Below are 14,565 nucleotides of genomic sequence, written 5' to 3'. Positions count from 1 at the left end.
GGAGGAAATCATATATTTAGCTGATTTAGCAATTTAAAGTAGTCTGTTTTAACCACTACAGATTTGAATTTTTAAACCTGATTTCATTTTGCAGCTTTACAAACCACACAGACAGTTCACAGTGACTGGCAGGCAAAAGTAATGTGTTGATTTGTGGAACATGTGTCGCTTTTTGTTGTGCACTGGAATACATTGTGGAAAACATAATCAAATGTATGTTCCAGAATAGTCTGAGTCACTGTGATTATCACTTATTGATGGAAACTTTGTTCTTACATGAAGGAGGGAGTGGACAAATAGCATTAATGAAACTAAGATATGTAGGATGCTCTGACAATTTACTATTTTCCATCAGAACAAGACAAGTCAATTTATTAAGTGACAGATGTAATACTACTGGAAGTCATTGGACAGTGCTACTGGAGGTGGTCTTACTAATTCTGTTTATCTGAATGTTTAGGAGTTAGATCTTGGGAAAATTCTGATTTTCAGCTGCGTGCAGCTCTTTTTAGATGCTAAACATATCACCAGTGAAGTCTGTTTTGCTCTAACTAAAATATTTTTCTTAGGTTGCAGTTGCTGCTTAAAGGCTATACACATGAAACAAACCAACCAATACATTAATGGCCAAACTAATTCAATCCAGGGCCCAAAGCACAACCCACAGGGACTCCCCAATGGCCCCACACCTGTGCCGTGGCCCTATACAGGAATCACGACCCCTTCTCTTCTTGCCAGCAAGTTTCAGAGTTAAGACAAATGAAGCAGTTCAGAGCTTTGGAACTAATGTTTCAGACTCTCTGCAAACTTAGACAGGCATCAGTTACAAACAGGTCAGAATTTCAAGTTTTTCTTTGCATCCATAATGCCTACAAGCAGTTGTTGTTTTTTTAAAATGAAGGTTGAGTTCTGATTTTGTGACTCCAGGAGCTGGTTCTAGGAATGGACTTATAGTGCTCATGCAGAGGCCACTCAAGGCACTCTGCCGCCCTACACAACACTTCAGTGTATCGTCCCTCCTCACCACTCAAATCTGGCTTGACTGCCCCTCTGTCATGATGGATGGATGGATGGTGGGGTGAAATTTGAGCACATGGCATTACGACTTGGCACATGGGATCACAGCTGCCCAGAAATCTGCTGTCCTTGCTGCTGCCTACCTTGCCTATAGCTAGAGCAGCCTCCGTGCCTATGCTTTAATTCCATCCTGATTCTGTGGCATCGACATATTACAAAAGGGACAATTGCATATGAGCAATATCACAACCTTGAGTAACCTCTCCATTGTCTCTCTGATTAGGATATAGAGAAATCTGTCCCTCCGAGCTGGGGAGAACCAATCAGAACAGTGCTACATCTCCAATTACGTGGAGATGTTGGGAAATAGTATCACAAAGAAATCACCCTACTTTATGCAGATCCATTGTTCAAGGAGCCCAGGGTAGGATGTGTGGAACTGAAGCTGTAAATCCAGTTTGTTGGAACAGCAGCTACAGAAGTCTGTGTTGCAGCCCCAGAAGTGAAGGTGGGTGAGTTAAACATATCCCCCCAAAAACTCCAAGGTGTCTTCACAAAGGCAGTGCAGGGACTTATGGGTCCAAAAAGATTAATGGCACAAAGTCTAACTATAGAGGAGTACGGTTTTCCCTCCCCTTGCAGGCCCCATACTGGCCCCTTATCAGAGCTACAGAGTGGATTTCAGGTTTTATTAATACCTCTTCCATCATCTGCTGCAGATGCTCAATACGATCCAAATTTTGCTTGTAATCCTCCACAACTCTGCCAAATTCACTCAGCTGTTTCTGTAACTCGTTGACTGACTCCAAGAGGACACCAGCTTTACCATCAGGATGATTTATTACATAGCCAGTAACTTTCTTCTCTAAATTATCCATCTTCTTTCTCAGAATCTATTTTGAAAGGTGAACTCTTGTTAACAATTATGACAGAAAGGTCATGGATGTTTTTAGAAATTGAACAGTAGGGAAAATGTGCAAACCTCCCTTCATAGCCTGTTATCTAAAAACTACAGTTAAGAACATTATACATTTTCAAAAGCAAAGACAGAAGACTCTACCCTTAGATGGGCATGGACAATTCCTACTACAGTCAATGGAAAAAGCACACATCTCTCTAAAGGTAAATTGAGTTAAACATTTCCAACTTTTTAACTTTAAAAGAAATAGATCTTCCTAGCCATAAAAGATAGGCTCTTATTATTTGCCCTCGAATAGAAAGATCTAGATGGTATCTAGAAAAAGGACAAAGGAAGAATTTTAGCTTCTCATTTTGACTAAAAACAAGTTATTTTTTTTAAAAGCATATTCTGTTAACTTCTACAGTATTAATTTCAACATACAGGTCAAGAATCTTATGTCAGTAACATCAGTGCAAATCCGGAGTGATTCCACTGATTTGAAGAGATAGAAGTAACTCTCTTTTTACACCAGTATAAATGTCAGAAACTGGTGTACACATTGTATGTTGTTATTCATAGATTGGAAGGCCAAAATCACATAGTCCAACCTCCTTCTTAACAGAAGACAAACTATTTCACCCCGTAACACCTACATCAAGCCCATAACTTCTAATGTTATTACCTGCATTTTTTCAGCATACATTTCAACCTGCTGAATCTGAATCTTAAGAACTTTCAGATTTCGAGCTTTTTCTGTTTTCTTGGTATAGTTAAATTTCAGATTGTTGAATTTCTTTTTCAGATCTTTAAATGACTCTCTGAGCTGTAAGAAAATTAGCATATTTTTCAATAAGAAACACCAGAGCACATTTTAAGATAGTTTGTCTTAGCAGCCATTTAACAAACTACAACAGGAACATTCAGAGCTTCTCCTGGGGATTAAAAACACTATAGACCATAAAGGAATCTTTGTGCCTTCCGTTCCTCAGCAGGTAAAACTACAAGTCAATGTTTCTTTTCAGTAGTGGAAAAATCTTGCTGAATGAAAATTTAACAATATTACATATAAATCCTTGAAAATATACCTGTAATATAAGCATTCTTCTAATGAGAAAAATGTGCTTAACTGCCTATGGCCAGCATAAAGCCCTACATACCACTTAAGCCCTGTGGGCATGGAAGGCATGAGAACAATTGCATAAGGGATACTTTGCACCTTCTGTATATTGAAGGAGTCTATGAGTCAGCTAGCAGAGAAAGGGATGGTTTGGTCAGGGTAGGAGCCAGTGGATACTTGCTTAGGGTTAAATCCTGGCCCCAAAACTCCATTGACTTCAACGAGGCCAGAATTTCACCCATATGAGGTATGCAGAGGAATTTTGTCTGATATTCCAATTCATAGGCTGAAGTAGTGGCCATGGAGGTGCTGTAAATCCCATGACCTGCCCACATGTTGAGGGACATGAGTTTCATACTGTACAATTCTTCTTAGTTCCTGGATAAATAGTCTACCGAGGCTTGGATGAATTTCACCCATTGTGACTTTCCCCTACAAAATTTGATTTAGTTTGTATCACCTTAGTGTTTTAAAGATATGACATGATCATTATACTATGAATTCAAGTCTTCAGCAACCACTCATGGGAGAGACAAAAATTAGTTAACAGGAAAGGTACTTTAATAAATGTGGAACAACCACTTAATCCATTTGTTTGGGGATACTTTGGGAGATTTTCTCTAGGCATCAGGTTCCCTAATAAGAATAATTTTTTGTATAAAGTTCATTTTAGAAAAAACAAGCATTAACAAGTATCTGTGTTACATAATCAGAATATTAGTGCAGTTGTAGGCAGTGTATTAGCTGTGTAATAAGGAAGGTAACATTTAAGGCTCTGATCCTGCGAAGAGCTACACATGTGCTTAATTTTATACACAGTGAGTAGTTTGATTGTCTTCAATGGGACTAACAGTGTGTAAAGATGTTCATAACTCTTTTCAGGATTGAGGCTTAATGTTGTGTCAGCGCTGGAGCTTTGGTGAAATTTTTCAGACCCATAGTTTATTTGCCAAAAAATTGCAGTTTCAGGGTGACCAAAACAATCTGAGAATTTGGCAAATAGTTTTAGCCAAATACAAAATGAGGGGTGGGGGAACTGAAATAGTTCAAATGGTTCATTTCAACATTTTCTAAATGACACATTTTGACTTTTAAAGCAATGTTTCATTTTGAAACTTAGCTAGATTTGTTTATTTTTTAAAGGATAAAACACACCTGAAAAACAAAACAAAACGAAAAAAAATTCATTTAAACCCAAACAAAAGGCTTTGTTCTATGCAAAACATTTTTGTTTACGTGAGGAAAAACAAAAAATATTCAGTTTTGGTTCAACCAGAAACAATTATTTTTTGTTAATATGATTTAAATATGCACAAAAATCATGCATAGTATATTATATCATCAATTTAATTTGTAAACAGTGCTCATTACCATAGCATATGGTTGTATAGGCCTGTTATGGTTTTATTTATATATTTATTTTTACTTTGTTATCAGTGTTGCTTTGGATTCATTTTAAAATGCTTTGTTATAAAACATATTTGGGGCTTTGCACAATCCTCTTTGTTTCCCTATATAACAACTTACCCTATATATTCAGTGAGATTAGCACATCGAATATTTTGTTGAATTCCACTAATATTTTTTATTGGTTCAGAGTTATTTTTCCTTGAATCTTATATAGTTCTCTGATTTATTTATAACTGCTAAAAGGTTTTTTTTGCATATTTACTAAACAAATAACTTAAAAAAAAGTTTTTAAGGGATAGACCACAAGAGACATGACTGAACCATTTCTATTTATGATGTGCTATTATAATTATAAGAAGACTGCTTAAAATATATTTATGGTACCTTATAAAAGACATTATTAGAACTAAAATTTAATTTTGAAATAAAAAATTCTAACAATGTGTAATTAATACAAAAAATCTAAAATGGAAGAACATAAAAGAATTTAATTTTTTTTTAAATGGGGGGATCCTCCCACCCCAAACTTCATATATCCTCACAGATTAAAGACTTTTGCTTTTGTAAGATCTTGTACACTATGGCTGTATGAAATAAACTGTTTTAAAGTGATTTTTATCTTAACCAAGTGATACAAAGTAGATTGGTAAATGAATTTTATACATCTTAATGATCTAGGGCCTGATCTGTTCCTACAAACACTTATACTGGAGAGTAACTTTATTCACTTGTGTAGTATCCGAGGGCTCAGGATCAGGCCCCCAATTTAACATGTGTGAGTTTTTGTGTATTTAAGAGTCAGTCAGACATATATTCAAAATCCAAAGAGTAATGAATGCCTGTTTTGTAGTTACGGTAAGCACAGTGGCTACTCATACATTATTATTACTTACTAATGTTAATCTACCAAGGGACATATTTTTCATTTGCATTTAATCTAGGAGGATAAAATTCTCAGCTAGCACATGATATCAGCAATGCACAGACAGATGGCATTGACTCAATCTGAGAGAAAGGAAGGGAATTCTATCATTGTGTGATCTCCAATTAGTTAAGCTGTTCATCCCTCCTAATGGTAAAGCACCATGTTAATAAAGGCAGGTGTATGGACTGACATTTTGTCTTCAAAATACAAAATCTTCATTTTAAATCTAATTTTGAGGAAAATCCCAGGACTGACATATAGATGAGTAAGAGTTTATTTGGTTTACTTTCAGAGCTTATAACCATACACTACTAATCATTTATAAGAGCAGAGGCTTTCTTCATAGCACTATGGGTATGTGAAATGAGATCGTCTTGTTTCACATAAGATGGTTCATGTGTCAAAGGTCTGCAGCTGCTGTCACTCTTCTCTCTCAGGCTTGGTGGAAAACCAGCTCAAACTCAGGACCATACACTGTTCCCCATCGACGCATGCAAATAACTACTACTGACATCAGCAACTGCATGCTCTCACTGAGGGCAGTATACAGCTCTGAATATTCAGAAGCAGAGAAATCTAACCTTATCTCATTTCTTCACCCATTTACTGCACAATGCAATGTGAAATTGCTAAAAGAACTTTTCCTCCAAATACCTACATGATTTCACCCTCCTGGTTTAATGGAACTTTATCACATAGTGATCTGACCATAGTCTCATAGTCTTTATTCATGCAGCTGTTCCTAACTATAGTCTCCTGTGTCATAGGTGGAGAATGATGGTGGAGGAGGGGGATGGCTGCTTCCACTTGCTAAGACTTATCACACAAGAAGCACAAAACAAACACTAAAAGCAAGGTATAAAGCTGCTTTTAAAATGTCCTTGTTAACTGCAAAGTTTAAGAAAAACATTTTTCATTCATATCCAAGATTCTTCCGGCGGCACTTCAATGAGGCATTCCCCTCTCTTTTTCACTCCCACATAACCTCCTGGAGTCTGGGTATGAAAATAGGCAAGAGGGGAAGGTGGCTGAAAAGAGATTTTCAAAGGGCTAGAGACAAAGGAACAAATAGAAGCAAAGCTGGCTGGAAGGTGGGGAGAGGAAAAAGATGCCCTTCAATTTACCACTGGTTATGACATTAGCACTGGGATCTTGTCAAGTAGGCAAGGTGCTGAGAACCCTCAACTCCCACTGACTTCACGAGGAATTGAGGGTGCTCAGTACCCCTCAGGAGTGCTCAGCACCTTGTAGGATTGAGCCCCAAGCACCAAAGTATACCTCCCTGTATATCTGAGGAATATAACAAGGTGGGGGCTTGGGGAGGGCTGAGGCTCAGTTCAAGATACATTATGGTACAGATTATCTGCAAGGTGGTTTGCAAAATTATTCCCAGCTGCAAAAGGTCTTTTTGTTGCAAAGGGCAATTTGCAAAAAAGAATTAAGTCATTTTTTATTTCATGTGCATTAGTTAAACACAGGGCTAGATCCTGGACTTATCACAAGGCCTGAGTAAGGGCAGCACACAGTTGCACTATCCTAGAAGCATATCAGTGAGTCACAATACAGACCCTGGCTCTCCTTTGTTCACGGTAGCCCCATACCTAACACAACTTACCCCCTCGTCTGGACTGGCTCAACTATACTGGCTGATGCACTTGGGAAGTGTGGAGACAAGGAAAAGCTCCACCTGTATCCTTTCGCTGCCCCCCTGTGTAGAAAGAGGAGCAGTAGCCCTGTAGGGGCTGTGTCCCCTTCTTGTGCACAGACCAGTGATGCAGGTAGCTCACGTAGGCAGATAAGAGGGATAAAAGACCTTGACACCTGCTTCAGACACAGGGCCGGCTCTGGCTTTTTTGCCACTCCAAGCAAACAAAACAAAAACAAACAAAAAAAACCAACCAGGGTGCAGGGAGGCCAGAGTGGTGAACCAAAAACAAAACAAAACCAAAAAAACCCCCAGGGTGCAAACTTTCGGTGCCACTTACTTGGTGGCTCGCGGCTGCCTCCCCCGGCTGCGCTGGCGAGCCTCTGGGCGGGCGGCAGCTGCACTCTGGCTAGTGGGACTCCCTGCGCTACAACATGCCCCGGGCAGCGGAGTGCGCGCCCCGGCTAGCAGGGTGGGAGAGAGAGAAAGGGGGAGGCCAGGGCTTCCTTCAGCCAGGACGCTCACCGCTCGGCCCCTCCCGCCGCACTGCCTGCCGGGAGGGCTCCATGCCACTCCCGCCTGCACATGAATTGAAAGTCGTTAGTCGGTGGGGAGGGAAGGACGTGGGCTGCCAGGCTTGCTGCAGACCTGGCACCGGCTGGGGCAGATGGAGCGCGCAGCCTGCTCCCAGCAGGACGTTCCCCTCCTCCGCGCCGCTGCCCCCTACAGTGGCGCACTGAAAGTCATTGGCGAAACAAAAGAAAAACAAACAAACAAAAAAAACCCACCAGGGTGCAGGGAGGCCGGAGCGGCGAACCAAAAAAAAAAAAAAAGGGGGGGGGTGGCTGTGCCACCCTAGGATTGGGCGGAATGCCGCCTCTTAGAATCTGCCGCCCCAAGCACGAGCTTGCTCAGCTGGTGCCTGGAGCCAGCCCTGTTCAAACATTACAAAGGCTTACAGGGCATGAGCTCTTGTTTTTGTCTTTGCAAGCGCTCTTTTAAAAGTAACAAAAAAGACACACATTTCTTTGTTTTGTCTGCCAGACTGTTGCACATCTGGTTTTACACATCTGAACATAGAGAAACATTGATCCTTTACCAGTAGACCAGAGTCTTAATTCCCCCCCACACACACACACACAAAACAAAACAAAACAAAAACCTATTGTGTCTGATCTGAATACAGCACTTTCAGATACCAATAAGTCCCTGATCCTGGAAACACTTATGGCACGTGCTTTACACACATGGTTAAACTTGTCACACTAAAGTTAAGCATGTGCATAAGTGTTTACAATAGAGTCTAAAATTGCTGATCACAAACTGTTTTGAATTTACATATGAAATTTAGTGTTGCTGATTGGTAAACTGCAAATAATTAGGTTACCTGGTTGCTGTTAGTGTACTGTTTGACAGGCACTAACAACTGCTTCCTGCGACTGACAGATGAAGTGAAATGTTTACTGGCTTACATGTGGTAGGTGGCAAAGGAACTATTATTTGTAATATGTGTACTTGTTGTTAAGAATAATATCAGCCTCATTACTAATGTTTAATAAATACATTTTAAAATAATTAATTGCACTATTTTAAAACTCTTAAGAACAAACTCATAACTTTTACCTTCTTGAACTAATTCAGTGTAATCAATTTCCTTGGTATCTATGTAGTTTTAGTTTTAAACGTTTAATGAAGAAAAGTGGCAATGGATTAACATGTATTCAGGTACAATTATCTAAGCATTTGAACAGAAACATCCTCTGTGCTAATAATGGAAATGGAAACTAATTAACGACAAAGGCATGAAAGGGGCTATTTAGCATTATTTCAGTTATATTAAATACAACATTCAGTTAGGCTATTGGGTCATAGGCATTAACCCAGTCAGCCAGCTACTTTTATGCCTTAATTGAAAATATACCATGTAATTATTTTGATAGGGGGCTTCCATTAGGACTGAGAATCTAATGGGTTGACTGTATTTTGCAAAGCAGCTGCTCAAGAGTATTGGTGAGTAACAAGTGCACTGACATTTATTTCATTTAGGTTTTGGGGACAGAGGAGCGTGAAAGTAATTTCTCACTTGCTCATGCTCTCTCTGGGTAATCCAAAGAGTAAATAAATAGAAATATCATTTTACTTAGCAGGGAATCACATCCCCTCTGCCATTACTGTGATCACTGCAGAATCCTAGGAACATAGGAATGGAACCAGAAGTCCATCTAGTCCAATAACCTGTCTCTGGCTGGTCTTAGATGCAGAGCTGGTTGGGAAATGCTTTTTTTCCCCCTGCAGATAATTTTCAGTTTTCAGCAGAAAAGTGAAATCAGAAATATTTTGACTGAAATATTTTGCTTGAGAAATGCTGCTGCAATGCTTTGTGCTGTCATTCTCCTCTCTAGGATGGGCTCCCTGGTCAGACTACATCTCCCATGATGTACCCCAGTTTCCCCTGCCCCATTATGGAGAGAGGTGGTTCATACTGGCAGTTGGCTGCAGTGTATCATGGGGGATGTAGTCCAGGGGGGAACCTGACCCACAGAAGAGACTGGGAGCATGAGGCACCCGAACTACAACTATTATGAGGCACCACAGTGCTACTTCAGAATCAAAATATTTCAGTTTGAGGGCATTCAGTTTTTCAATAACACTGAAATTCTCCCTGAAAAGTGGACGTTTAAAACAAAACAAAACAAAAAACGAACAAAAAACCTGTTTAATCAAAACCCCAATATTCTGCTGACAAACAGTTCAATGGAAAATTTTCAATAGCCCTTCTGAGAAATGTACAAGATTCCCTTTAATAGACAATTATGGATTAACCTATTTCAATTAACCTATTTCAACCTATGTCAATTTCTTTCTAATTTTGATTTTTGCTTTGACTGCTACCCAACAAACTGTGGATGTTCTCATTATCTACATTAAGTCACTAACTCATTTTTAAAATCCTAACCTTCTTGACCTCCGTAATGTGTTGTATCAGAGAGATTTTTCATTCATTGGTTTTAAATGTTACCGTGTTCCTGTTTGATGAGAACAGGGTAAATATGAGTGCCCCATTTATCTTCTCTATACCATTCATTAGTATGTATACTCTTTCTTGTCCCTTCTTATTCATTCTCAGTTTAAACTAAACAGTCCTTTCAATCTATCAAACCTCTATTCATTTCTGTTGTTTATAACTGAACCACTATTTCTGCTAAATATGCAAGGATATTTTATTGTTATTATTTATTAGTAGTATTTGTATTACCATAGTGTCTAGGAGCCCTAACCATGGAATAGGACCCTATTATGCTAGGTGCTGTACAAACATAACAAAGAGCTGGGCCTCTGCCACAAGGAGCTTACAATCTAAGTAGGGTGCCCAGAACTGAACACAGCATAAAAGTTTTCAAAGCAGCATGTATGTTATTTTAAGAGAGCTAACTGTAATATAGCACACTGGAAATGTGAACCTTACATTTGTTTGTTGACTCAGTTAAAGGTGACCTGCCAGGGGAAAATACATGGATCTTATGTCCCTTTAGTTTCTTTGTGGAGTATAATGAAAACCTAAAGGTTTTGTTAAAAATTAAAATAAAATAAAGTAATGAAAATTTGCTTTTTACATTCAAAACAAGGCTTTGGAGCTGTGCTCCGGCTCCGCTCCAGCTGCAGGCAAAAACCTGCAGCTCCACTGCTCCGGAGCTGCTCCGTGCTCCTGCTCCAGGCTCTGCTCCAAAGCCCTGAAAATCCAAGATATTTCTACCCTGGACAATGCTCTGGTGACTGGCAAAATAGTGACATTCTGCTATCACGAGAGATAAAGATTGCAAATGGATCAACTGATAGGCTAAGTGACTTTTAGTCAGACCGGTTAATGTTTTTTTTTTCTTTTTCTTTCTATGTTTTGGTTTAACTTCAGTGCCTAATGAATGCTTGGCTGAAAGGATGTCCTGTTAAAGTCTCAACACTGCTGCAATTTAAGGTGTCGAACCACATAGCTGAGACCCCCAAAATTCCTCAGGGAAGATCAGATTTGACATTCTGATATTTCTAAAGTAAAAAATGACTAAGTGTTTTGTTTTGTCTTTTTTAATGAATGCCTTCTGGTCTTGTTTATACATAATTAAAAAAGGAGGGGGTGGTAAAAATCATTTAAAAAATCCTTTGCAAGTCACATTTAAACCTCTAATTATAATACCAATAATTCTTTTTAACATGAGGAACAGCAGTACAGCTACATGATACATAAAATACTGCATTTGTTTGAGGCTTTTTTTTAAAGACATTTATAAACCCAAGCACTGAACTGAACCAGATTTAGATAAGAGCTATGCTGCACATCTGAACCTGAGAAAGTGCAGCTGCTATATTTGCATCCCTCTTTTTTTGTGTGAAAGCCATCAATGTCAGCATGGTAACTTCATGTAGATTTGAATACAGGCTTGGATTTTAAACATAGGCCATACATTTTACTGCTTGTATGTGGATCAAGAGCTGCTGGTAAGATGAAAATCAACTTTACTGTATATGTATGTGGTGTTTGCGGGAATACCTAAGCCATAACACACATTATAGGACACAAAAGCGTTTAGTAATTTAATCTGTTCTTTTCACCAGACCTCATTTATCTCTTCTCTACTTGTGCAGTACTGGAAGTTGTGTGACAGTTCCTCCTCATACTTATCTGCTTTGGTTCTCCAGTTAATGCTGTCACACTCCAGTGTAGCAAGCTCCTGCTGTAGAGTCTTTACAGAAATATTAAAGCAGTTCTAAAAAAAGAGAGAGTACAAAATGAAATAATTATGAGCTGGATCTGCTGCCTATACAACATAGCAAAAACCTAACTCTTATGACATTGCTTATGGTTTAAAATACAGAAAACGTTTCTGCTTTATCTTAGACGTAGTCAATTAAAAATAAAATTATTTCAGAGAAAGAATATCTATCCCAGTATGGGTACCATTAACCATTAAGGGCTAGATTAAGGCATTGATCCTAGCCTATAGAAAGGGGAAACGTGGCTGCACCACCCCAGAAACAGTCTAGGACAGGAACTGTGGTTCAGAGTTGTCCTGCTTTGAGCAGGGGGTTGGACTAGATGACCTCTTGAGGTCTCTTCCAACCCTGATATTCTATGATTCTATGGTGTCTCCCAGGTTCTGGCTAGTCCCCTCTCCCCTATTTATGGGGAGTAGTGGCTCCTTAGATCCTGCTCCCTCCCTCCCATGTGCAGACTGGTAACGTGGATAACATGTGGAGGGGGAGGATGGGAGTGCTTTGTGCCCCCTTTCCTCTCTTGCACAAATATATAGGGCAAGTGACAATCTTGCTGGGAAGGAATAATGCTTTCCTAAAACAATACCCATTTCACTAGGAAAATTAGTCTCTGGAGGAAGGCTAGAATCTACTAATAAGATGACATTTTTATTATATTTCCCTGTTTGTTTTTTCACCATAATTTGTTTATAAAAGAATATGAATGCAAAACCACCTTTAAAAAGTAGCAGGAGTCTAAAACTTGCATACTTTAGTAGCTGTCAAGAAATCAGCTATTAGGACCTGACCTGCACAAAGAATATCAGGGAGCAGGAAAGCAGATTTTCCCTCCCCTCCCTCCAATATTGACTGTATTCACAGAACTCATAATTAAAAAACAAACAAACAAACAAAAACAAAATAGTGAGATTTCTGAAAAAACTAAACATGTTTTCTCTGCACCACAATGATTCATAAAGTTAGTGGGACTGCAAACAGTAAGCTCCACTGTTGTGGAAGACTTCTTTTAGTTTGATGCAAAAGAAAAATCTGCAGACAAAATCAGATTCACTACATTAAAAATACATTTTAAAAACCTAAGTGTGAAAATGCTTAGCCATTTTGCTTTCTATTTTTTCTGCCCTCTTTTAGAAGAGTTATTAATGCTATGTATTAGTTTTTCCCCAGGGCATTAATGTGTTGTATGCACATCTAGAAGTCAGTCAGATAGCTCTAATGCTTCAGGCTATTATATGCAATGCTAAATTTACTGATCTTTCAGATATTACTTACAGGATGCTGCACTGCAGAAAGGCTGTCCACTCCTAGGGTAAGAGCCAGTTTATATAGATGTCCAATATGCGCATGTTTTTCCTGAGTATTAGCAAGGTGGACTCTAGCTTGGTGTGCATCATCAGGGATCTCACTTGTTTCAGGAATCTCCAGTTCTCCTGATTTTTTGAGACATTCCAGCTGGAATATATTTGAAATAATTTGTTAAAGGAAGTTATACCATTCTCTTCCTTACCATCATATGTTAACATAATAAAATGGGTAGGGGTAGGCCCGAGGCACAGAATTTGTGATTTAGATCCAGAGTTTGAGCTCACCAGATTTCAGAAGATTTCAGATCCAGAGTTTCAGTTCAGTACCACAGGTGGGTACATGTTTTTAGTTTGGGGCAAAACAAAGATGACAGGTAGTACCAGAAACAAAAAGAAATTAGTTGCAACAGGAAAAAAGGTATATATATTTTAAGGATAAAGATTATTATACTTACTTGTTCTTTGACATGATGGAATTTGGCTGATTTGTTGAAGATTTCATCATATTCTGTCATCCTTTCTTTTATCCTCTGATGAAGATGAGCAAGCTCACTTACTTTCTCAGAATTTTCTTTAACAAGAACTCCTTTTAGGGTCAGCAATTCTGATAATTTTATTGTGTATTCAACCTCCGCAGTTTGTTGCTAGCAAATAAACACAATAAATTACTCAGATTTGCAGGAATTACTTTTCATGTATTATTTCATCAAATGTAAATTAGTGATAGGGAAACTATCTTAGAAAAAAATGCTATCCTCTTCTCAGTGTTCTTCTGATTCTAGAAATGAACCTGAACTTTTTAGAAATGGATCTGAACCAAATCCTCAGATCCATAAACTCCTACAGTTAGGAGAATCTGGACCAGTCTACATTTCGAGCTGTGGACAATTTAGTTTTTTGTTCCCAACATTTTCAATTTCCCTTGTACTTCAGGATTCTAGCAAGGTCAAGAACTGCAGGGAACAAAATACAATGAAAAGGGATCTTCCTGTAGTATTGACACTCCTTTCTCATTTTCAGATTGATATTAACTCGTTGGATACTAGAGAATTCACACAGATGAATGTCACCCTAGGATCTGGAGTTTAGAGGTGGCAAATAGGGGTGCTTTGCTAGGAAGCAAGGAGGTCTTCTGGAGGCTGGAAGGCATGAGAGGTGGGACTCAAGCCTGCAGAGTATGAATGAGAGGAATGGGAGACAGAGAGATTTTCCTGGAATCAAGAGTTGTAATGTGGAGGAGGTAAGAAGCTCATGTACAGAAACACCTCAGCCCCCAAGCAGTTCTGCAGCTCCCAAGCATGGAGCTGGGATGTCCTCTTTTTTTTGCCCTTGTGCACTGGACTAGTCTTTCTTCTGTATATCCAGCCTTTCCTTGTGCATCATTCCTAATGTGCAGCTAATATTGTAGGTGACATTCTGAGGAGTTTACACACCCCAAAAAACAGTTTGCATACACAACCCTATATAGAGTATAAAATG

At 38.9% G+C, this 14,565-nt stretch overlaps 1 protein-coding gene and 1 long non-coding RNA gene across 6 annotated transcripts in view; one reads left to right on the top strand and one right to left on the bottom strand.

Moving 5' to 3' along the window:
* The window catches only part of CCDC141 (coiled-coil domain containing 141), a 155,463-nt gene that overhangs the window by 34,703 nt on the left and 106,195 nt on the right, over window positions 1-14,565 (bottom strand). For all 5 annotated transcript variants that reach the window (XM_039494686.1, XM_039494689.1, XM_039494688.1 and 2 more), the window contains 5 exons: window positions 13,542-13,730; window positions 13,055-13,234; window positions 11,626-11,775; window positions 2,601-2,741; window positions 1,716-1,910 (listed from right to left, as the gene is read on the bottom strand). In XM_039494686.1, coding sequence (XP_039350620.1) covers window positions 1,716-1,910; window positions 2,601-2,741; window positions 11,626-11,775; window positions 13,055-13,234; window positions 13,542-13,730 — 855 coding nt within the window. The remainder of the gene's footprint in view (window positions 1-1,715; window positions 1,911-2,600; window positions 2,742-11,625; window positions 11,776-13,054; window positions 13,235-13,541; window positions 13,731-14,565) is intronic.
* On the top strand, window positions 10,927-14,320 carry LOC120374669. The gene is made up of 3 exons (XR_005586203.1): window positions 10,927-11,061; window positions 13,044-13,091; window positions 14,107-14,320. It is a non-coding gene; the product is annotated as an uncharacterized LOC120374669 (long non-coding RNA).

This window comes from Mauremys reevesii, linkage group 11, assembly GCF_016161935.1.
Source record: "Mauremys reevesii isolate NIE-2019 linkage group 11, ASM1616193v1, whole genome shotgun sequence".
Lineage (NCBI taxonomy): Eukaryota > Metazoa > Chordata > Testudines > Geoemydidae > Mauremys > Mauremys reevesii.
Note: the sequence above shows the minus strand (reverse complement) of the source record. Positions and strands in the feature narration are given on the sequence as shown.